Below are 26,301 nucleotides of genomic sequence, written 5' to 3'. Positions count from 1 at the left end.
TTGGGGTTAACTAATTAATTATTTAAAATTTAAGCACGCGCTCTACCTTTATAATTTTAAATTCCAAAATTCTTTTACAAGAGCCATTGTTAAAGTTTTTTAGTCAAAATTCAACAAGATTATGTCTGTATTAAAAGAAAAATTGCCTTCTATTTTTTGGTCCATTTATATAAAGGTAGTCCTAAAAATTTTTTATCATCTTTTTGTTTTCACTTTTTTAGTGCTGCCTACCAAAAGGCATTTGGAATTTTGGGTTCTGGCTCACGGCCCAAGTTTCAGGTCTCTAGCTCACCGGGAAGTTACTTAAAAAGATTTTCGGGGATTTTCGTTTATCTCGATTCGTCAGCCACCTGGCGGCATTTTGTTTTCTACGAATTGTAGTGCCATTGACTCGCAAACTATGTGCTAAGTTTCAAGTCTCTAGATCACCGAGAAGTTAGTTAAAAGTCGGTCGCAAAATTTCCATTTTAAAATTATTTTTCTGTATATCTCGATCTGTGCGCTACCTAGCGGATTTTTTTCACTTGCATTGTAATGTCTCCCAGATCTGAGCTATGCTCTAAGTATCAAGTGTCTAGCTCAACGGGATGTTACCGAAAAAGACTTTTCCGTGGGTCAAAAATTCGTATGGAAATGAGGGGACAAACATGAAAGCGAACGAATATAAAGTTAAAAAAAAAAGGCTACGTACATCCGAAACCCGTTGTTAATTGAATCATGGTTTAAATTCATGCCCGTTATTGTTGCTTGCCCATAAAAAACCGACGTTCCACCGATAAGGAATTTATAACTGAAAAATATTTTATTTAATAAAATTTGAAAGAGATTATATCTCTGCTTATTATTTTTACTATCTTTATATTAGTTTCGCTTTCGATACAAAACTGGAAACTTTTGCAATCCATTTTTGAGTAACTTTCTGGAGGGCTAGAGTGAGAGAGCGCATCGAAACCCGGTGATAATTTAACGCGAGAAAAATAAACTTTGGAGATTGCCAGAGACCGTGAAAATTAAAAAAAAAAATGTCTGAATTAGGAAATTTTGCTTTTGAGTTTTCAGTATTTTCCCGAAAACTGAGCGATCTGAAGCTTTGAATGAAGATTTGGGCTCCATTACGTTGTAATTTTTGAAATAAAAGAATTTCCAAGATGGGACAGGATCGAGATATTTAGATATATTTGGAAAGTCCACTTGAAAAACGTGCAATCTTGCGACCGCTATTGGAGTAACTTAAACAAGTATATTGCAAGGTGGTACAGGGATCGTGAAAATTCAAAAAAAATTTCCGAGCTTGGAAATTCTTCTTTAGAGTTTTAAGGAACTTTCCGATAATCCTGAGAACTTAAACTTTGAACGAAACACCATGAGGAAAAATAATTTTACTGGGTTGTCCAGGGATCGTGTAACTTAAAAAAAGCATGCGAACTTGGCTTTTGAATTTTAAGGAAAGAGAACTGGAACTTTGAAAGAGGCTACGGTCCTAATTAGGCTGTAATATTTAGTAGGATAATAGAGTTTCCTAGATGGGAGGGGGATCCAGATATTTAGAGGTAACTAAAAGTCCATTAAGAATTGTGGAATCTTGCGATCGATTTCTAAGTAATTACTCATTGAGGTAGAAATATAAAACCTTACACATAGTTCAGGTCAGCTTAACAATGACACAAAAGGAGAAAGTAAAAAGGAGATACAAATTTTTTAAGTACTTCCTTTATATAAATGTATCAAAAGAAACTAAAAAAGTCTCTTTAAACAAAGACATAATCTTCTTGAAATTTGATATTCAACTTTAAAAATGTGTATGAGGAAAACAAATATAAAGGTAAAGTGCACATTGCCGGACTAAAATAAAGATTATATCGAAAGTATATGTATTTTATGCCATCCACTTTTATATCTTTTTTATTTATGAGAACTTTTACAGTGGTGACGCTAAAATTTAAATATCAAAGTTCAACAAGATTATGTCTTTGTTTAAAGAGAAATTTCTCATTTCTTCTTGTACATTTACATAAAGGAAGTACTTAAAAATTTTTTCATCTTCTTTTTATTCTATGAGTATAAGTATTCAATGTTTCTTCGCAGTTAAACTGCCAAGAAACTATGAAGTTAATAAACTTCAAAAACGAAATTGCATTTTCATTTGTATGCCCTTAAGCTATTTTGAAAAAAAGAATTATGTTTTCCAACAAAAGGAAATGCCTCTGTAGCAACTTTCCCTATGAAACCGACCACCTGCGCACATTCAGTTCTGATTTCCTTTTTGATGTTATGAACTAGATTTTCTTCTTCATATAGTTCTTAATCCTATTGATAAATATTGAGCTTGTATAGTTTCAGTTGGGTGAAAAATTTAAACGTACTAGGTGCTAAATCATCAGTTATTTGTAGTAACGACATCGTTAGAGCGTGAAATTTGAAAGTTCAAACATAATTTAATTATAACAAAAATTGTGTCAGTAAAAGTTTGCCTATAAATGGTAGTTCATGGAACACATACATATAGATACATTAGGGTGTGTGAAAAACCAAAATTTTTGGTAAAAGAGATATACGTAAGTGTATGGTATGCAATCCACGTTAGGATGACTTGAAATCGCTTTATGCTTCGCCTATAGTAATGATGATTGGGTACTCCTATCGTCCGATATTTTTTTAAATTAGATTCTAATAAAGTTCCGAGATGGTCTGTCCTAGCAGGTTAATGGAGCTAGTTACCGCGACGTACCGGAGCTATATTCGGCAAAAGACTATCAACATCGATAAAACTTCCCAAAACCTGCGTCCAGTGTCTTTATCGTTACAACAACAACAACAACGGATACGGGAACTAAAATGTGGTGATTGATTTTCGTAGTTAGTTAGTTAGTTCTCGAAAATGGCTTGCTGATACAACAACGTCGTCCTCCATATATCTGAGATAGGAAGAGTTTTCATTATATTAAAACCGCATGTACTTCCATTGGATACTGAACAGAACCCCAACCACTATTCATAGATGAGCGTAAGTGAACGCAATAAACTCAGTACAAAGTATAGCATGCATTTTCAGCCAGAAGGTTCTTGTTGATTAGCTGGCCCGAGACCAATATATTCAGGAATAGAACGCAGTCGATTCCACAACTAAAGTTGTTTAGTTCACATGTGTACCCATGCGAGCTGAGAGTTCCTCATGACAGTTGTTTGGAATTCTGTTATGAGCTGATATCCAGAAATATTTGCAAGAAAAATAACACTAAAAGTTTAGACAAAAAATGCTTTTCAACTAGAACAAAGTTTTTTATAAACGGGGCGCCTCTATGCAGTGGTTTGGCAAACACTTCGAGTGTATTTCTACCATGAAAATCTTCTCAGAGAATATTCATCTGCCTTGCATCTGCCGTGCGGAGTAGGCTTAAAATATGTAGGTTCCGTCCCGCCAATTTGTAGGTAAAATTAAAAGTAGCACGACGAAAATTTGAAGCTTCGGTGTAAACTTCATCGGAGGAAAATCGCGCCGCGATAGCCTGGCAATATGAACCCGCTCAGCTAGCAAATCTAAATAAATGAAGTTTTATAATTGAGACAGGACTCTCTGAACGCGGGACCAACGATACACCCTCCGCTCAACCTGATGTTTAAGTAATCCTTTGGACTTTTCTTGTATGGCATCATTTTGAAATCATTATTGTTCTTGTGAATCTTGAAGTTATCTGAAATATTTTGGGGGTATGTTAAGGCACAACAAATCTTTAAATTCAGATTTTTTTATAAAGAGTGTAAGTAATAAACTTTCTCACGTACATATCAGGATTAGTGATGAATCTTGCTGAACCTATTTCCACATATGCTCTTTAATCTACAAACGCATAAATGCATACATATGTAAATTTGACATTATGAAAGTGTGTCACATTCAACACTTTGCCATAAACTTTTAAGCTATGTAATTGAAAGTGTAGAGCTCGTAAATGCAATCACTTAAATGCACACATTACACACTTACATAACATTTGGGCTTGTTTGTTTTCTATGCTTAGTACGTATGTACATACACATACTCGAATATTTACATGCATATATGTAAATTAACCTGGGTCGATTTGTATGAGTTAACCGATATCGTGCCATCGATTTTTCGATAGGATTTGGGCTCAGGAAAAAAAGTTCCACTACGCATACCCAAAAAAATAGTTTTCGAGCCTGCGAAACATTTTTTGGGTTTTGGGGAGTGTTTTGGTCGAAAAATTTACCCTTTCGCCATTTTTTTGTTAAAGGGTTTTCAGCATATATGCATTCACTTTCAAGGTTCCAAATCATTTTTTATGTAATTATTAAAAATTCGTGGTAAAAATTTAAAAATTTTTATTTATTTTTTTAAATAATGTGTAATGAAAATGAAATTTCGCAGGCTCGATAATTGTTTTTTTTTTTTTTTTTTTTTGGTATGCGTAGTGGAACTTTTTTTCCTGAGCTCAAATCCTATCGAAAAATTGAGGGCGCGATATCGGTTAATAAATCGACCAAAGTCTAATATACATACATACATACCAATATACACGCGATATTTATAATGTGAAGTGATTCGAGTACCAAATCCTTGATGTAAACATGAACGTAAACGACGATGACAACATTAATTTCAATACTAAGTATACGCCCTGGTGGTGCAATGTCGCAAGAGCCGTTAGTTAGTGTTTAGGGTGTAGTTATGCTCATACATACTTATGTATGTTTGGAAGATGTGTCTGGGATGATGAATGTGTAAATGTATGCATGTACCATGCTCTAGCGTTTGTCAAATGTCAACAGTAAACATATTTTTGTGTGACAGCACATAAGTAGATCTATACACAAACATATACGCGAACTCAATACATTGATATGGCACTTTAGGCTGCCCAGAATAAATTTTTTGCGGTATTTCCTTATGCTTTTTAATGGCGCTCAAGCAATATTTTAGTTTAAAAAGCCAACCGATGTCGTAGGGATTGCATTTAATATTTCAAAAACGGACTTAAAAATCATAGTAAAAATAAGTATGGGTCAAAAAGACCAAAAATACACTTTTAAAGTATAATAACTTAAAAAAAAAACCTAAAACAATAATATACGAAATATCTAGTTTTATTACGAAAAAATGGTACAAAGCCGAGTCATCGTCGCCCTATTGTTGCTTTGACTTATCTTGTTTTGTTGATTTTCCGACAGGGTGGATAAATTATGTATATTGGAACGATTTTCCGTCATCCCTTGTCAAATTTGGTTTTGAGACAAACCGGCTTCGGCGTTGTGCCATCATCAGTGTCGATTTTCGTTCGAACGAATGTACATCCTATTGTTGCCGTATCGGTTTGTTATCGGTGTATTATAGATGTTTATTCAATTCGATATTGTAAATTTTATCGGTATCTGTCTCATAACATTTCGATGAGCCGTCAATAAGAAATCAATTTTCTTTCGATAACTCTTTGGTAACAAATCGTTAACTAATAGATAACTTTTTGATTAAACGCTGATAACAAATTTAATAACAAAGCGATAACTTTTCGATAAGTAAAATATAAGTTTTCAATAAAAACCATATATTTTAATAACAAATCGATAACTTTTTCAAAACAAACACTTTGTCAAAACTCAGATAACAAATTAGTAGCAGACCGATAACAAATCAATATTATTTCGGTGACATATCCATAGCTCTTTGATAAAACATAGATAATTCAAATCGATAACTTTTCAATACTTGTCATTGATTACTTTATGATAGCATATTAACACACTTATAAATATAAAAAAATCGATAAATCGTCAATAAAAAATCGTTAATTCATCGATAATATTTGTTATCGATAGCAAGTTTTTAACTTTTCGGCGAAAACTCGATAACTCGTCTATTGCTTATCAGTAACACACCGATAACAAACCCTGCCTCGTCAACAGCACATTGATAACAAACGTTAAACTTCTCTATAAAATATCGATAACTCATGGATAACAAACCGTTAGAACCTCGATAATAAACTCATAGCACGGCGTGATTCGTCTATTTCGTCTATTTGGGAAGCAGTATTAACAGCAAAAGCAATGTCAGCTTGGAAATGAGATGGAGATTAACTCTGAAATGGCAATTGAAAAACAACGACGAACAAAAAAACGCTCTACAAGTCGCTCATCATATCTGTCCTAATGTATGACTCAGAATCATGAACGGTGTCGAGAGAAGATGAGATAGATGGCTTTTGAAGTGTTGGAGAGAAAAGATTTCCGTGATACCGACGGAGAGTATCGAAAGAGGTATAATGATGAGCCGCATGAGCTTTACGCAGATATGACGATAGTGCAGCAATTCAAAAGCAAAGGCGATCCGGCCTAGAAAAATATTTAAGTCGACCCCGCTGTTTGAAAGCAGAGGAAGGGGGGACCTCCACTAAGTTGGGAGAGGCAGGTGGGGGAAGACGCGATCTTCCATAGTACTCTTAATTGGCGTCAGTTATCGCAAAAGAAGGATATCTGGCGTTAACTGTTACGAAACGGTCAACATCGCTTAGGCGGTTAAGCGCCAATTAATGACGATGATGATGATGGCGATCATCGCGCTAAACGCAGCATTTCGATTTGGCCATTTTAGGTCTCAGCTACCGCTGACTCAATTCTCTTAAAGTATGGAACCATTTTAATCGCTCCTGCTAACCAAGCGGAATGAGTACTCATCACTCCTCCGTCGGTCAATTGGTACGACTCGAGACACAGCAATTGCAATAACAAATGGCGTTTTCGCACGTTTAGTCGATGCTTTTCACTCACATCTGACTTTTCTAATATGAATCTAACTCATTTTAATATGACGCTTTCTCGTTTCCATATAACGTCGCATTATTATTTGCTGCCTTTTAAATTTACAATGGACTGTTCTTTTATTTAAGTGAGGCTTATATAATTACATCTGGTTACTTGGAAATGATATAGTTCTCTAACTTTTTCATAGCCTTTTGACAGTAACGCACATGCTTTCGAATATGCACGGGACACACTAATGTGCTTAGGAAAGCACACATTAAATTGTAATCGATACGGGCAGGCATTGCATGCGAAGATATAACGTGCATTATGTTAAGCATAAAATAAGTGTTCGTGCTTACGTGGGATTTTAGAAAATTTATAAATTTTCAAAAGGTTCAAAATTTTTGTCTTTGCTTTCTTTTTTTTTACATCAGCTTTAAGCTTTGCTCATTTAATAGCCCTGTGAAAAATAGCACGTGATGAAGATTGTACTTTTGAGTGAGTGATTGAAAGAATTTTTAAGGAAATTATTAAAGGGCACGTTTCGAACAAGCAACTATTGACTAACTGTTTAGTAATGATAATCGAAAGAAACCGTTGGCTCCAATTTCTGATTAATCGGTGTTTTTCTTCAGATCTGAAAACTGTATCATTCCTTAAAGCTGGAACATATAACTAACAAGTACAGGGTTAGCATACAATATATATGCTTAACCGATACTTCACGCAGCCACCACCTCGTTCTTCTTCTTGTAGCTGTGCTTTGCCCCATCCAATAGTTGCGATCACAAAAAATTGCTATCAATACTTTCTTACGGAAGCCCGAAGAAACTTGTAGTTTAAGTAGAGTTCGACCATAGATACACAAGTATTAGAAGCGTTGGTTCTACATTCATATTTAAACGATGTTTCGTGTCATGGGATAGAAATTGGCTGCAGGGCATGTATTGCATATGCCAGGCTTGATTATGTATAAGTAAGAGTTTAACCTACTACAATATCCTCGCAGAGTTCTTCATGGAAAGTCTGCTTTCCTCTACTATGATTTTCGTGTTTTAGACTCTGGAAACGATGTTTTCCGAGCATTTTTCAACGTAAGACATGACCTACGGGACGTGATTGAAGGCCCTTTCAAGCTTCATCATTTATTGTGTGACGAGATGTTCCATTATATTCATGAGAGGCGAGTCGCATCAATCAGTTGTCTGAGAATTGTTCAGCATTTCATGTGACCCCTTTATGGAGAGTATTCCTTTTTCACTGTTTTGATGATGCTCTAGTTCCATAAGAAGACATCCCTTGGCAGTTCTAAAAACGGTGTTTTGACAGGCCTGCAGCTTCTTTAATTTCCTTTAATCTCAACGCCAACATCGAAGAAGTGACTGGCCAATTTCCTTCATAGGAAGTTAGCAATGTTTCTTTGTCTTTGCATGAATTGCTTCCAGCGAAAGCCTTAATGATTTTTTTGAAATGAAGATCGTTATTGAGCATCACGCCCAGATTTTTGAGTATCTGGTAGTCGATAGCGTAATACCATCGACGTGGACGTCTATTAGTCCGTCATTTGCATTGACTACGTCATTGATAAATCCGCTGAGGACTTAGCCGGTGATAGTGCCAAGTTACGCGAGGCGAAAAAACTACGACGACAAGCGAAATAGTCGTCAACTTTATAAGAATAGCTTAATGGACTCACGGTTGCCAGGCTCTCACTTCTCACAAGATCATGTTCATGGCCACAATCTCAGAATAATTTCAGTGAGAATGATGTGAGCCGACGCAGATTCAATAACGCTGCGATAATAAGCACATTGCCCTCGACAAAAGCCTGCATTGGGAGGGCAGAACAAAAAAAGGTCTGAGTATGTCGCTATATGGCCGCCGTCTTTTCTCATTATTTCCTTACTTTCCTTTAAATTTATATTTCTCTCTCTATATTTTTCATTTGCCTTTTCCGTCGCCTTATTCTTTTCCTTCGACTTCTCCATCTCCCCCTCACCTTCACTCGCCCTCTACCTCTTCTTGTCTTTCTTCCCACCCCTGTTTCTGCCATTCCATTTTGTTTTTTCTTTCCATATCCTTTTCTTTTTTCCTGAACCTTTGCTTTTTCTTATTCCCTCACTCTTCCCTTCCCTTCACCTATCCTTCTCCGTACCTTTTCCTCTCCCACTCCCTTTTTTTACCCAATTTTTTTCTGTTTACCTATCCTTTTCGCTGTTTCGCTGTCTTTTTCCCTCTTTCTCCATTTCCCTCCCTTATCCTTTTTCCATTAAATTTCCCTTTTCCTTCGCCTTCGCCTTTCACTTTCACATATTTTTCCTTTTCCGTTTTTCCTGCCCTTTCCACCATTTTTCTCTTTTTTCTCTCTATACAAAAAATCACCACAGAAGTCTGTAACACTGCCGTATACAAATTCCCCCGTACATTGCAGCGGCAAAACCCAAAGTACACCCTTTAATATCAGGGGTAATGTTGGTCAAAATGCCGCCTAATAAGCTTATTCTTCAGACTCTGTTCTGGCAGAAGACATCGTATCGCTTTACCCTTCATCCAAATAAAAATATGAGTTACCTTCTTGTATGAGGTATACGAAGCCTGGGCTAAGGTCATTTGTTACTGAATTTCAACATCTCTTAATTTTACAAATATTAAAACAAGAATTGTGGCAAGTGTTATGATGTACGACTACGTATTAAGCGCAAAACGTGAGTAACAAATTGGATAAGAGATATTTGCGTAAGACTTAAATTTGGCACCTTTGACCCCGAATGTCTTAAGACACTTACAATTGATTAATTAGGATTTTTAATGCCATAATTTGAATGCTAAAATAAAGGTGTATTCAAGCTTCGAGCTCCTTATCACAAATTACGTGGTAAAATTCTAATATGACTGGACCACGCTTAGCGTTAGAATCGTTTGTCAAATATTGCAATCTATGTAGCTACCTACGTTTAATGTCCAACTTAAAAAATCAGAGTACTGACTTAATTACTAAAATTAAGCACAATAATACATACACAACAACAAATGCGCTGCTAGGAAATAAATTTGATGATCTCAATTAAGATACAACGTGAAAAACTCATTCTCTGAAGTAATGCTGCAATTAAATAAAAATGATGCTCATATTTTAAATTCACACAGCTTTCACTGCACTGCCTTGTGTAAGTTAAACCATTTTCTATTTGAGAAAATATTCAAAGGACTACTGCTACATTCCGTTGCTATTTGATAAATTAATGGAAATGGATACGATAACAACATAACAGCCAGCATATTCTCAGAACTAAGACAGTTTGAAGTGGAAAACAAGTAAGGACGGGACTGTCTTCGGCTATGCCGAAGACTTCATACCTGTCATAAATGGGGCTGAACAATAATCTTATCCCGTTCGTAATCTCCAAATAATCGGATGTATAAGATAAGAAATATATAGTGAACAGATGTACATACCTAAACGATTTTTACGATAAATATAAAATAAAAAATGGCAAAAAACCCTTATCTTAACGATCGGTTGTATGGGATATATATTATATATAGCTCCGATCGAAGTGATTTTTTCAAGATATCTTTTATGATATATTAGAATATATCACCGAGTTTCACGTTTATACTTTCTAAATTGCAGCAGGAATGACCAAAATCGTCTTATCTAAACGATCGGTTGTATGGGAGATATATGTCATAGTGGTCCGATCCTACCGGATCCGACAAATGTCTAATATAATACAAAAATACATCCTTGTGCCAAATTTCATTGAGATATATCAAAATTTCAGGGACTAGTTTGCGTTCAAACAGACAGACGGACGGACAGACGGCTATATCAATTCAGTTCGGCGCCCTGATCAATTCGGTATACTTAATGGTGAGTCTATCTTCTATATTGCTCAACGTTACAAACATCGGACCAAAGTTAATATACCATTTCATGTTCATGAAAGGTATAATTAATAAAACCAAAAAAAAATAGAGATGGTGATTAATTTGTGATTCAATGTACCAAGATTTCAAGTAAATTCAGCAGCTGACAAGTAAACTTTTGAAAACAGCGAAATTTTATTGAAACCTTGAGACAAAGTTGCATTAGAAGCGAGATAAAAAGCTTTTAAGTCATAAATTTTCAAAATATCCACTGTTGAGATGTAAAACATATGTGTAAGCAACTTTTGATGTTAAAAAACTTTTCTCAAGGTATGACCAATCCTGAATGTAAGCGCAAATCCTATCGTCGAATCTTATAAGACCATCTTAATCTGTTGCCTTGCGACCATTGCCGATCTCAAGAAGGTTCTGAGCATATAACCGATATTTGTTAAGTTTTACACGCAGGTTTGTTGTTTGGTGTAAAACTTCTACATTTCGCCATAGTGCCAAAGCTTTAAAGGCACGGCTAATTTAGTTCACTGAAGTACCGCTCTCAATAACTGGCAGTATCTGACGGAAGACTCTTGCGAGCAAGATAAAAATCCAACCTTTAAGTTTAGCAACCAAGAATATCTTGCAAACTGTGATCAAGTAATCTAACTGATTGTGTAACCATTGTACATTCATCCCATGCAATAAGTTTGCATTTTTGTAACATAACACCAGTCCCACTCCTCTTGATAATGTTGCAAGTTGAAGATTTTTAATTCTTGCAAGACTAAGCAGCCAAGGCATCTGTATCGTAGCTAAGATTCCTGAGCACATAATTATCCAGCCCCTGCTGTTCGCTGTGAAGTCGGTATGCAAAAATCAGACATCCGTTTACTTTTCACGAAAAAAACTTTATTAAGTTTTAGTGCTTCGAACAGACTACCTGATTCCCTATCTGCGCTTCGAGGGAGATCTTAAGGCCACAATAAAGGTGGACGGTTGGCGCAAGGGTGCTCAAATGGCGGCCGAGGCGATACATGTATATACAGATGGGTCCAAAGTAGTTGAAGCAGTAGGGTCTGCGGTATACTGTGCTGCTCCTGAAATGAACAGATCCTACAGGCTGCCGGATTACTGAAGCATTTTCCAAGCGGAAATATTAGCCGTAACCAAAGCAATAGAAACCCTGGAAGAGAATAGCTTAAGCTGCAACCTTGCTAACTTTTATATTGACAGTCAAGCAGCAATTAAGGCAATAATCTCGTAAATGCATGTTAGAGTGTAAGCAGTTCCTGAAGAGAATCGGCGCAGGGAGAAGCGTACATCTATATTGGGTCCCAGGGCACTTGGGAATAGAAGGGAATGAAAAAGCGGATGAACTAGCTAAAAAGGGCGCATCGCTCGAAGCTTGCTCCGTAGACGCCCTAATTAGACTGGGCGAGATTAAGCGAAGGCGAGAGGAGCACATGATCGACCAAGCAAGAAAGGCGTGGCTTCAAGCGCAGGGCTATAAAGTGTCGAAGATTATGTATAGGTCTTACAACCTTAGACTAACAAAGTTGCTTCTATCGTTAAAAGAGGAGGACTGTAGACTCATGACGGGTATTCTGGATGGAGACTGCCTTCTGGCGTCACGTGCCTTTAATTTAGGCTTGGTCAGTGATAGCAGATGTAGGAAGTGCGGGTTGGAGGAGGAGACGTCGAGCACGTTCTGTGCTCGTGCCTTGCGCTTGCCAGGCTAAGAATCCAGCCATTGAAAGTGATATAGCTGTCAGATCTAGAAGTAGCAAGTGGCTTAAGTCCTAGGAAGCTTCTAGTATTTGCCAAGAGAACGGAGTTATTTTATAACATAGGTCCTGGTTGTTGATAGGGTTTTTCAGTTTGGTCGTTAAAACAAACTTCTGGTAACACTACGGACTCATTCAGTCTATGTGAGGTCCTCATGAACCGGCAAGTTCAATCTAACCTAATGCTTCGCTTAGTATCCCTTCACTGGCTTCTTAGAAACTGTTCGCAGTAGCCTGTGATAAGTTTATTTGAAGTTTTCCCACATTTGCAGGGCGCAAGATACGCCGTAAATACTTATATTATGGAAGCTCTCTTAAGCGTTAGGCTTATCGGCACAATACATCTACTTTCATTTCTTTATCTTACCTATAAAAGGTTCTTATAGCCTGAGGGTTGGTAGAACTCCATACTCGGGTCAATGGTATCCGTACAAAGGAACACTGACACTTTTTTAAATTTACTATGTACATTCTACCCAAATCAAAGGCTTGCCAGGCTTGTTCACGTTATACGGGTTGGACTTGCAAGAGGCAGATGAAGGAAGACTGGACCCAGCTGAGTGCTCCCAATTGGTGACAGCTATCGCGAAACAGGGATAGCTGGCGTGACTTCTTACGAAACGGCCAAAATCGCTTATGTGGGTAAGCGTCGATTAATGAAAATGATGGTGTACACTCTACATAATGAATATAATGCCTTCACGCACTATCAACCTTGCACGATGCTAACCTCTTCACGACACTTCCACTCCTTTTGCCATGTTTCCGAAGTGTAAATATGGGAAACTTTGCATAAAGTAGTTAGATCTCTGTTTATGTTGTAGACAGTTCGTCAATCTAAAAAATCATGAAATGAGCCTGCAAATCTAGGAAAGTGATCCCGAATTCAATTCGCCTACACTCTTCGTATGGATCCAAAATGGGCCAGGAAATATTACCGAAAAGGACATAAGAGCACACGATCTGGGCCCGAGGTACAGACTTAAGTTAAAATATCTCAAGTTGGTACGTAAGAAACCACTAGACTCAGTAGTTATTCCAAATTTTCCGATATCTCCTGCAGGAGTTTCTCTAATACTAATGTTAACAAGCAAGGAAGGCTAAGTTCGTGTGTAACCGAAAATTACATACTCAGCTGCCAAATTACAGCTTGGAAAACTTTTAAATTACCTTGTTTTAAAAGTGGCCGGTGATACGCCCATTGTCGAAAATTTTACAAATCTTTTATTTTGCGTCATAAGGTCAACTCACCTACCAAGTTTCATCGCTTTATCCGTTTTTGGTAATGAATTATCGCACTTTTTCGTTTTTTCGAAATTTTCGATATCGAAAAAGTGGGCGTGGTTATAGTTGGACTTCGTTCATCAGGAACTTGCCTACCAAATTTCATTAAGATACCTCAAAATTTACTCAAGTTATCCTGTTTAAGGACAGACGGACGGACGGACATGGATAAATGAATTTCCTTTTTCGCCCAGATCATTTTGATATATAGAAGTCTATATCTATCTCGATTAGTTTATGCCGTTACGGGTTACCGTTATGTGATCAAAATTAATATACTCTATGAGCTCTGCTCAGCTGAGTATAAAAATAACAAGTTTAGGTGGTAGGTGCGCTGATAGGTGAAGCAACAACAACAACAGGAATGTCCGTTGTGAAACCACATACAATAAAATAAATAAAAATCCTTTTATATACTCAAATTTTTTGTACCGCAAATTCCCTGAAAAAAGGTACCAAACTTCATCCAAATCTATTGGCCATTTATGAGGTAGAAATGAATATATAAAGGAATGTGTGTCATAAGTTAAAGTGACAATCCCGGGTGGCAACCGTGCTTGCAAATGTTCCTATTGAAATACCGAGTAAAATACATTTCGTTTGATACCCATACTGGCGAGTTTGGTATGATTTGTTGTTGTTATAGCGATCAAGGCACTTTCCGAAGTTTTGTCGATATAAATCCGATACGTTCCGGAAGCAAGTACCATTATGGTACAGGTCCGACCATCTCGGAAACGACTTAACATGACTGCATTGAAAAGTCTAGGTCATACCGCCCCCAGCCCCAAGTTTGTCATGGTTACCAGAGCGTCGGCACATAAAGAAACAGGATTCGCCACGTGTAGGTGAGGTTGACAATTGGGTTGGAGGAGTTATACATGATTTGCGCTGGCCACCCCTTGAAAGGATTGCGCTGCACAACCCCTTGAATCATTTGGGTATTTTAGTCGCCTCTTCTGACATGCATACCTGCCACGGGTATATTTTAAGCCCCCTAACCCGCTGGGTGTTGATTTAAGACCACCTTAGTATTAACACGGACACGGCATCCTCTTTCAAGCTCCTCGAAATAAGTGTACACAATTTCAAGATGTAGTTTAAGTGTGATCTTGCAAAAGTAGTTACTCTTTCGAATTTATAACATATGTATGTAAGTAAAAAAATGAGGAAGACAATCGATTGTATACGAGATAAATCAGTATTCTGTTCAGGTGAGTTCCGACAAATGATCAATCGGACACCAGAGTATACCCGCTCACCAAATTTGGTCAAGATATCGACTATTGACAGACGTATATGGAAAAATCCACTTAGCTTTTCATCGCGATCTTTGCGGTACACTAGTTGGTGGATCTATCTCCCCCATTTAAGGACTTACAATTTTCGAGGACCAGATTAAACTTAATAACGTCAAACAGTATAACGTCAACAGTAAACTGGTTGCGATGGTTTTTCTGGTTTCATCGTATATAATTTTGGTAAAAAAATGTATTTAATTGCTTTCATATTTTTCATTTGAGCGAAATGCAAAAGCTACTGCGCAGTTATTGGGGAAACTAAATAGTGTGGAAGAAGGTGTAGTATAGTGAGCTTACACGACCAAACATAATTCCGGCAAATGCGTACTCTCTCGTATATTGTGAGCAAATTGTTAACCTAGATGCGAGATGCGTTATCCAGCCCTTTATGTAGCTTACTTATGTCACGGAAAAAGGGACAGGCTTCGGTGTAACTACATACATCGGTATATTCGGCTTAGGAGCTCTCTGAGGGTTCACCGACAGATCCACATAAGTAAAGTGCGAACGTCCTGCTGGAAAAATTTGACTGGTTAAGTAACTATGCAGGATAGGATATGATGGCTTATCTTAGCTTAGAAGGCCCATTCTCATACCAATGACATAAGCTACAGCCTTTCCTTATTTAGATATGAAAAAAATTGAACCAATTCTTTCATATAACTTAGCGAGAATGACATCGACTTCGGCAGAGCCTGGAATGTCTAAACAAGTGACGAAGTGGTTGTTCAGAAATTTCCTATCTCATACAGTTAGTCTCATATGTCCACCGCTTACTTATATCACATATAGGCTCTTATATCCCAGTCAGTGTCCAGGGAGAGACGATTAGACATAACTAGAAATCCATGCACCGCATATGTGAATACGAGTGTGCATCTGACGTTATAGTTCTCGGTGGAATCAGACACGAGCTAATACTTTCTATTGGCGAAAGGGCGACTGATTTTCCTCAACTGGATTAATTCAGTCTGTTCAGTGATGTGAAGTTTAGCGAGGAAGTTCGAGTATTTGATGTCTGCAATCTACTATGAAAAATCCCTGTCTTTAAGTGCATCGGTCGCTGCTCGTATTTCTATAATAATTAACATGTCTGTAGGTTTCTTAAATGGCAGCAGCAGCAATCGAACGGCCGCCTGCTTAATGTAAGTGCCATCTCACGAACGCTGTACACGGGGAGGTCGCAACATTTTCCAACTACTTAGATACCACTGCACACATTTTAACTAAATTTTGAACCAATGTGGAAGATGTTCTTGCCACTTAGTTCAACAACGTAGATATATCGTTCCTTTCGTGCCTCACTGAGATTCTATTCCTGAACTTAATTTCAATAGAAATTTTAGAAGTCGGCCAAGGCGGGAAGGACTGCGCTCAGTCTGGGAGCGTAGCTAAAGATAAAAACTCTAAAATCAATGTCCAACATTCATACCAGTGCAAAGGCAGATGCCTTTAGCTACTCAACCCTATGAATGTCCCGTTGCTCGCTTTACAAGCCTTTTGCCTTTTTGTTTCTATTCCTTTTATTCACCATTTAGGCACATACACTCTGTACGTAGTTTTTATTCCTAATAGTGTGGATATGATTTTAGGCGCGCTTATGAAAGCTTAGTAATTATTTCCTTTTCTTTTTTATATTGCAGCCATGGCGATATGTGATATGCTGACCGTAATATTTCCTGCGCCCGGAATGTGGTACATGTACACATTTGGTAATCATTACAAGCCACTGCATCCAGTTTCAATGTGTCTAGCGTATTCAATATTTAACGAGGTATGTAATACGGAAAAATTTATATTGACAGACAACATTTAATTAAATTACTTGATGATGTTTTAATATTATTTAATAGACAAAGGAACTCACGTGTGTATGAGTGAGGGTAGTTCCTAAAAACTTACCTCAACCTAACTGACTTAATTGTCAAACTGACTTTTCTTTCCAAAAAATTATAGCTGAAAGATATAGCAGTGGCTCCTTATACTTAAATATAATGAAAGATCTCCATATCACCGCTTACAAAGTTTGGAGCCAAACATATGTCGGGATGTCAGTCTTCAGTCTAGATATTTTTGCATTGGTGTGTCTCTGGTATTGAAGTAGAGAAATAATTGTAGTATCTTAATATATAAAAAACACGTGTCACAGGTTTGAGTATGTACTGTAGTATCTTAATATATAACAAGTAAGGAAGGCTAAGTTCGGGTGTAACCGAACATTACATACTCAGTTGAGAGCTATGGAGACAAAATAAGGAAAATCACCATGTAGGAAAATGAACCTAGGGTAACCCTGGAATGTGGTTGTATGACATGTGTATCAAATGGAAGGTATTAAAGAGTATTTTAAGAGAGAGTAGGCCATAGTTCTATGGATGGACGTCATTTAGGGATATCGCCGTAAAGGTGGACCAGGGCTGACTCTAGAATGTGTTTGTACGATATGGGTATCAAATGAAAGGTGATAATGAGTATTTTAAAAGGGAATGGGCTTTAGTTCTATAGGTGAACGCCTTTTCGAGAAATCCCCATAAAGGTGGACCAGGTGTGACTCTAGAATATGTTTGTACGATATGGGTATCAAATGAAAGCTGTTAATGAGTATTTTGAAAAGGAGTGATCCTTAGTTCCCTAGGTGGACGCCGTTTCGAGATATCGCCATAAAGGTGGACCAGGAGTGTCTCTAGTTGTACGATATGGGAATCAAATGAAAGGTGTTACTGAGCGTTTTAAGAGGGAGTGGGCATTAGATCTATAGGTGGACGCCTTTTCGAAATGTCGCCATTAGGGTGGGCCAGGGGTGACTCTAGAATGTGTTTGTACGATATGGGTATCAAACGAAAGGTGTTACTGAGCATTTTAAGAGGGAGTGGGCACTAGGTCTATAGGTGGACGCCTTTTCGAGATATCGCCATTAGGGTGGGCCAGGGGTGACTCTAGAATGTTTGTACGATATGGGTATCAAACGAAAGGTGTTACTGAGCATTTTAAGAGAAAGTGGGCATTAGGTCTATAGGTGGGCGCCTTTTCGAGATATCGCCATTAGGGTGGGCCAGGGTGACTCTAGAATGTGTTTGTACGATATGGGTACCAAATGAAAGGTGGTAATGAGTATTTTAAAAGGGAGTAATCCTCAGTTCTACAGGTGGACGCCTTTTCGAGATATCGCCATAAAGGTTGACCAAGGGTGACTCTAGAATGTTTGTACGATATGGGTATCAAACGAAATGTGTTACTGAGCATTTTAAGAGGGAGTGGGCATTAGGTCTATAGGTGGACGCCTTTTCGAGATATCGCCATTAGGGTGGGCCAGGGGTGACTCTAGAATGTTTGTACGATATGGGTATCAAACGAAAAGTGTTACTGAGCATTTTAAGAGGGAGTGGGCATTAGGTCTATAGGTGGACGCCTTATCGAGATATCGCCATTAGGGTGGGTCAGGGGTGACTCTAGAATGTTTGTACGATATGGGTATCAAAGGAAAGGTGTTACTGAGCATTTTAAGAGGGAGTGGACATTAGGTCTATAGGTGGACGCCTTTTCGAGATATCGCCATTAGGGTGGGCCAGGGGTGACTCTAGAATGTTTTTACGATATGGGTATCAAACGAAAGGTGTTACTGAGCATTTTAAGAGGGAGTGGGCATTAGGTCTATAGGTGCACGCCTTTTCGAGATATCGCCATTAGGGTGGGCCAGGGTTGACTCTAGAATGTGTTTGTACGATATGGATATCAAATTAAAGGTATTAATGAGGGGTTTAAAAGCGAGTGGCCCTTAGATGTATATGTGAAGGCGTTCTCGCGATATCGACCAAATGTGGATCAGGTGATCCAGAAAATCATCTGTCGGGTACTGCTAATTTATTTATATATTCAATAACACTAACAGTATTCCTGCCAAGATTCCAAGGGCTGTTGATTTCGCCTTGTAGAACTTTTTCATTTTCTTCGACTTAATATGGTAGGTGTCACACCCATTTTACAAAGTTTTTTCCAAAGTTATATTTTGCGCCAATAAACCAATCCAGTTACCATGTTTCATCCCTTTTTTCGTATTTGGTATAGAATTATGGCATTTTTTTAATTTTTCGTAATTTTCGATATCGATAAAGTGGGCGTGGTTATGGTCGGATTTCGGCCATTTTTTATACCCAGATAAAGTGAGTTCAGATAAGTACGTGGGCTAAGTTTAGTAAAGATATATCGGTTTTTGCTCAAGTTATTGTGTTAACGGCCGAGCGGAAGGACAGACGGTGGACTGTGTATAAAAACTGGGCGTGGCTTCCACCGATTTCGCCCGTTTTCACAGAGAACAGTTAACGTCATAGAATCTATGCTCCTACCAAATTTCAAAAGGATTGGTAAATTTTTGTTCGACTTATGGCATTAAAAGTATTCTAGACACACTAAATGAAAATGGGCGGAGCCACGCCCATTTTGAAATTTTCTTTTATTTTTGTATTTTGTTGCATCATATCATTACAGGAGTTGAATTTTGACTTAATTTACTTATATACAGCAAAGATATTAAATTTTTTGTTAAAATTTGAATTTAAAAAAATTTTTTTTTAAAAAGTGGGCGTGTTCTTCATCCAATTTTGCTAATTTTTATTTAGTACATATATAGTAATAGTAGTAACGTTCCTGCCAAATTTCATCATGATATCTTCAACGACTGCCAAATTACAGCTTGCAAAACTTTTAAATTACCTTCTTGTAAAAGTGGGCGGTGCCACGCCCATTGTCCAAAATCTTACTAATTTTCTATTCTGCGTCATAACGTCAACCCATCTACCAAGTTTCATCGCTTTAGCCGCCTTTGGCAATGAATTATCGCATTTTTTCGGTTTTTTGAAATTTTCGATATCGAAAAAGTGGGCGTGGTTATAGTCCGTTATCGTTCATTTTAAATAGCGGTCTGAGATGAGTGTTCAGGAACCTACATACCAAATTTCATCAAGATACCTCAAAATTTACTCAAGTTATCGTGTTAACGGACGGACATGGCTGAATCAAATTTTTTTTGGATCCTGATTATTTTGATATATGGAAGTCTATATCTATCTCGATTCCTTTATATATGTACAACCAACCGTTATCCAATCAAACTTAATATACTCTGTGAGCTCTGCTCAACTGAGTATAAAAAACACGTGTCACAGGTTTGAGGCCAATGGACTCCTAAACTACTGAACCGATTTTGAATTTGTTTTCCACCCCGTGTGTAGTTTGATCTAACTTGAAATATAGGATAGGTTATATCTCAGTTTATAGTCGCAATATTATTTTATTGCAATTTTTTTATTTGTCTATACGCAGTGGCACTCATATTTTCAGGTGGTGCGGATATTCTTCCGTGTAATTGCTTGGTGTTTAATTAAACAACCTGCTAATCAATAAAAAATATTATAGCGAATGATATCAAGTATAGCACATCACCAGACCCGGCGAGAGGGGGGGGTTTCTGAGGGGCCCGCGATTTAGAGGTGCTATGACATTTTGTCTTTAGTTGTTCCATGTGCAATTTTTAACCCGAATTTCAAACGCAACGAAAATCTGCATTTCGTTTTAATATTATAGTGAAGTGTGAAAAATAAAAATCTATATATATAAAAAGAAAGGCTAAAATGTGTGTTAGTTGGTCGCCGGTGTTTGAAGAGATGCGTCGGCCGATTTTGTTCAAACTTTCACACAAGTTGCGTAAACCTCACGCGGTAGTTACTACAGGTACAGGGTCTCGAGATATAAGCCAAAACGTGGGCCAGTGAATGCCTAGACAGTGTTTATACAATATGGATATCAAATTAAAGCTGTTGGTGAGTGCTTTGGTACAGAGTAATATATTATCCAGAGACGCACGGGGACTGGGACTCGGAGTGGGACTGGGACTGGAATAAAATACATACCACCCTCTGGGACAGGCAATAACGGATGCAGAAGAATGAGAAGGAATTGAGAGAAGAGAAAAGAGAAAAGAGATGAAGAGAAGGAGATTGAGAAAGAGATAGAATGAGACGAAGATGGAGATAGATGAAGGGAAAAGACGGAGGGAGGAGTGAATAAAAGGATTAGGAAAAAGTGAAGAGGGGGAGGGCAGAGTCAGACGGAAAAAGCTTATTGACGAATTTAAAGCTGATATCTTCAACTGTTCCTGATTTAGGGCTAGCAAAACTTTTAAATTTTCTTCTTTTAAATGTGGGCGGTGCCACGCCAATTTTTACAAATTTCTATTTTTCGTCATCTTCATGTCAAGTTTAATCACTTTATCCATATTTGGTAATGAATTATCACATTTATTCCACTTCTTGATTTCCAAAAAGTTCTTGTTGCTGTGTTAGCAGTGCTTTGCCCCATTCAATAGGCACGACCACTCACAAATTGTCATCAAAGTTCTCTTGCGGGAGTCCCGGGAAACTGGCAGCTTCAATAGGGGCGGACCATAGGGAGAGAGATGGTTGGTGTCATGTGGGGACACATCGCATGTAGAAATACATTACGTATGTCGGGTTGATTCTGGGCAAGTAAGAGTTTAAACTTCTACAGTATCCAGAACGAAGTTGGGCCAGGGTGACTCGCGTCGCCATTGGTAGTGTGTGTAGGATATTGTGTATTAATAACAGGGTTCCCCGGCCGTTTACCGATTTGCGGTTATCGTCAAATTTCGCCCATTTTTTCTTTTTCTTCGGTTTTTTCAATGCAATGATCCGAGCTCTAACGTTTTTTCACCCTTTTGGCTTTAGATAATTGTTGTTTGTCCAATGGCAACACATTTAACATGATTCGAGTACTATGTAAACAAAAGCAGGGACTGAAAATATGTCACATTAATGCGCAAAGCTTGCCTAAAAAAGTTGATGAATTTAGAAATTTGTATGAGATTTCCGAAGTCGATGTAATATATGTGTCTCCGAGACATGGTTCTCTTCGTGTCATGATGATGACACGATACGAGTTCATGGTTATGAACTAGTCCGAGCAGATAGAATCGAGCGTGGTGGCGGGGTTGTTATATATATTAAACAAGGTATCTCGTATAAAATTACGTCCAAATCACCTGAAGTGAGCCCTATCGAGTACTTGTTCGTTGAAATCATATCCAAAGCGGAAAGAATTCTATTAGGGTGCGTTTATAGGCCAAACAAAAATATTAAATTTGATCAGTTCATTGGCGTCCTTGAATAAATATCTCTTTACTCAAACAGTATAGTTATTACCGGTGATTTCAACTCTAACCTACTTACAGATTGCAGTTTCGGGCAATGTATGAACAACTTAGGTTTATTTTCTGTTAATTGTTCTATACCTACTGATTTTACACGGACAAACAGTTCGTTATTGGATGTGTTCTTCGTTAGTGGCATTTCTAAGAAGTTACTTTATGATCAACTTGCAGTTCCAGCCTTCTCTAACCATGACCTTATATCTCTGGTCTATGATTTCACCTTCATTTGCAAAACAAACAAATATTCGTACCGCGATTTCGCTCATATTGATTACGCCAAGCTTGAAGAATGTGTCGATAGAATTCACTGGACATCTATCCGCAGTATGTCGTCATCAAAATTGATTACATTCAGAGTAATATTCTCAGTCTTTTTGATAACTTTGTTCCACTTGTGACAAAGTTTGTACAGAATAGTAAGCGTCCCTGGTTCAGTAACCATATCAAGACACTGATCTCGAATATAAATTGAGTATACAATAACTGGAAACGAACAAGAAGAGACACTTTATATGAGGAATATAAAGCCCTGAAATTCGTGGTAAACAAGGTAATGAAGACCCAAAAATGTAGGTATAATGAAAACAAGTTCGGGAAGGCAATAGACTCCAAACAAACCTGGAATCGAATTCATGAAATAGGCATTGGCAGCAAAAAGAAAGCAAAAATTCCGGAAGAAGTTGACATAAATGACTTAAACAATAAATTCGTGAACCCATCTGTCCCCGACAGCGATATATCCTACGATAGATATAGTGTGGGTGTTAACGAGTCAATCCAGCGATTCGGTTTCGTGTGCATTGATGAGTGCGACGTTGTCCAGTCTGTACTATCCATTAAGTCTAACACTGTTGGGTTTGATGGCATTCATCCAAAGTTCGTCAAATGGCTCCTGCCTAAAATTCTACCCTATATAACTTACGCTTTCAATACTATCCTAACGTCTGGCAACTTTCCAAAATGCTGGAAAGTGACCAAAGTAATACCTGTCATGAAACCCAACGGAGAATGTAGAATTATATCTATACTGCCGTTTCTCTCTAAAGTTTTGGAACGTAATATGTATGGTCAGATAAACAGCTATGTCCATGAAAAGTCATTAATATGTTGCCAGCAATCAGGTTATAGACCGAGAAAGAACTCTACCACTGCTCTATTAACAGTATCCGATGACATACGGTTGAGTATTAATAAAATCTTTGTAACCCTACTCACTCTTCTTGATCATTCCAAGGCTTTTGACCTTGTGAACCACAAATTGTTGTTTATCAAATTGAAAAGTATTTTTGGTTTCGAGTCGCCTGCCCTAAATCTTATTAGCTCTTACCTTTTGGACCGATCGCAAGCAGTTAGCTCAGAAGGCAGAAATTATAATTTTCTTCTTGTAACCTGTGGTGTCCCACAGGGGTCGATTCTCGGTCCTTTACTTTTTGTATTATACATTAACAATCTCCTCAAAATAATCAAGTATAGTAATATCCACATCTATGCAGACGACGTCCAACTGTATATAAGCTGCCCTAAATCGACGCTAAACTCTCGCATACATGAGCTTAACTATGACTTGGAACTTCTAAGTGAATGGGCCAATAAAAACGGTTTGGTTATTAACCCTGGCAAATCAAAGTGCGTGGTCATCCACAGAAAATACTTTGATCTTAACGAGTACGACCATATACTACTGAATAAATCTGTTATACCCTTTGTCTCCTTTGCTAAAAATCTTGGGATAATATTCAACAGAACACTGACTTGGAGTGATCATATCATGCATACTATTGGCAAAGTATATGGAATGCTCCGATCGCTTTGGTCTACTCAAAATTTCACTCCACTTGATGTTCGATTACTGCTGGCTAAAACATATCTATTGCCTAAATTGTTGTATGGTTGCGAACTCTATGCAAGCTCTGGTGCTTTGTGTCATAAAAACTCAATTTTATCTACAATAACATCGCACGTTATGTCTTTGGTAAAAGACGTAACGATCACATTTCAGAGTGGGCGCTGAAGATATCTTCGATTTCATTCGACAGCGTACTAAAGCTTAAGTGCCTTACAATGTTACATAAAATGTTAACCGTAGAGGAACATCAACCTCCCAGAGAACGGCTTCAGTTTACTCATTCGACAAGATCCCGTCAGCTTTTATACATTAGACACAATACATATATATCTGAACATCAATTTCTGGTATTTGCTGTTCGCCTTTAGAACCAACTTCCATTTCAACTCCGTAGTATTAAGAGCACATTGCATTTTAAGACTGCACTACATAGATTTTATACTAATTGAAAATAATGGTTTTTTTTTTGGCTTTCTGTTTCTACATATTACGCTAATCTTAATCTACGAAACCCAGTATTTTTACTATTTTCGCCCTATTTTTCATCTTTAAACCTATAATGAAGATATTTTTATTTTCTTTGTGATAAATACGTATTAAGTTTATATTGTTAAGCTATTATATGTTCCATTGATTTACAATTTATACTCAGAATTCTAGCACTGAAATATAACCTATGATGTTGTGTTAGTAATGAATGAATAAATAAATAAATAAATATATATATTCTGTTCTGGGTTCAAATAAATATACCAAATTTCGTAAAGACCCTCAATTTTTACTTTATCGTCTTAACGAATAGACGGACGACACGAATGAAACAAAATCTTTTTGATATTCCCCAACAGTTTTCGGAAATGAATTTATATTCGTCGCACGTGAGAGATAAGTCTTGTCTGCCTAGAATCTTATCTCCCTGAAAATAAAACATTTTTTCCGTATAATCAATTAAAATTCATAGAGCAAAGAGTCAGCGCATACGCGCCTTGGCAACCACGCTACTGTTGGCAGCCATAATTTCGAAATAGTAAAAGACTTCGTTTATTTGGGAACCAGCATCAGCACTAGCAACAACATCAGCACTGAAATCCAGCGAAGAATCAATCTTGCCAATAAATGCTACTTTGGACTAGGTAGGCAATTGAAAAGTAAAGTCCTCTCTCGGCGAACGAAAATCATACTCTACAAGTCAGTTATCGTACCCGTCCTGCTATATGGGGTATAAGCGTGGACCATGACAACAGCCGATGAAGCGGCTTTGGGAGTGTTCGAGAGAAAAGTTCTTCGAAAGATTTATGGACCTCTACGCGTTGGCGATGGCGAATACCGAAGAAGATTTAATGATGAGCTGTACGAGCTATACGCAGACATTAACATAGTCCAGTGAATTAAAACGCAGCGGCTGCGCTGGCTAGGCCATGTTATGCGAATGAAATATGATGATCCGGCCAAGAAAGGGTTTCTATCGGAACCCGCCTATGGAAGCAGAGCTAGAGGGCGGCCCCCACTCCGTTGGAAGGACCAGGTGGAAAACGATTTAAACTTGTTGGACGGCCATAACCGTTTAGACGGTTAAGCCCCAATTAAGTCAGTAAGTAATTAAAATTTAAATGAGGCAACTATTTAATTTCATTACTCCCGATGAGATGCTAAAATGGGAAATTGTTTCAGCTGAATGTTTACGCCACTGGCGTTGCATCATTTAGTTTTTCATAATAACTTTAATTATTTCCTTACGTTTTGTAAAATTTAATTAATATCTTTTGATGTTTACAGTAATTCATTACCTCGAAAATAATTCATGCAAATATATTGAATTTCATTTATATAGCCGTTGATTACAAATTTTGTAAATATGCAATTAAAGCCACATTCATCATCATTAATTTAATTGATATCGTTTTCCACCAGGTGCTTCCAGCGAAGTGGGGGCCGCCCTCTTTCTCTACTTCTATAGGCGGGTTTCGAAAAAAAAACTTTGTTAGCCGGAGCATGATCTTTCATTAGCATAACATGGGCTAGCCAGCGTAGCTGCTGTGCTTTCATTCATTCCACTATCTTCATGTCTGCGTAATGCTCGTACAGATCATCATTAAATCTTCTTAGGTACTCGCCGTCGTCAACACGTAGAGGTCCGTAAATCTTACGAAGAGCTTTTCTCTCGAATGCAGAGCCTCACTATATGATGTTGTCATGGTCCATGCATCCAAGTGACTTGTAGAGTATGATCTTCGT

The 26,301-nt window shown here is 37.6% G+C and overlaps 1 protein-coding gene across 1 annotated transcript in view; it reads left to right on the top strand.

Annotated features, from left to right (window-relative positions):
- SPR (Sex peptide receptor) overlaps positions 1–26,301 on the top strand; it is a 597,654-nt gene that overhangs the window by 507,682 nt on the left and 63,671 nt on the right. Inside the window, exon 7 of the mRNA XM_067783706.1 lies at positions 16,642–16,772. Within this exon, the coding sequence (XP_067639807.1) occupies positions 16,642–16,772 (131 nt within the window). The remainder of the gene's footprint in view (positions 1–16,641; positions 16,773–26,301) is intronic.

The sequence above is a fragment of the Eurosta solidaginis genome, chromosome 4 (genome assembly GCF_040869045.1).
Source record: "Eurosta solidaginis isolate ZX-2024a chromosome 4, ASM4086904v1, whole genome shotgun sequence".
In the NCBI taxonomy this organism is placed as follows: domain Eukaryota; kingdom Metazoa; phylum Arthropoda; class Insecta; order Diptera; family Tephritidae; genus Eurosta; species Eurosta solidaginis.
The sequence above is the reverse complement of the archived record's forward strand: the minus strand, read 5'-3'. Positions and strand labels throughout refer to the sequence as shown.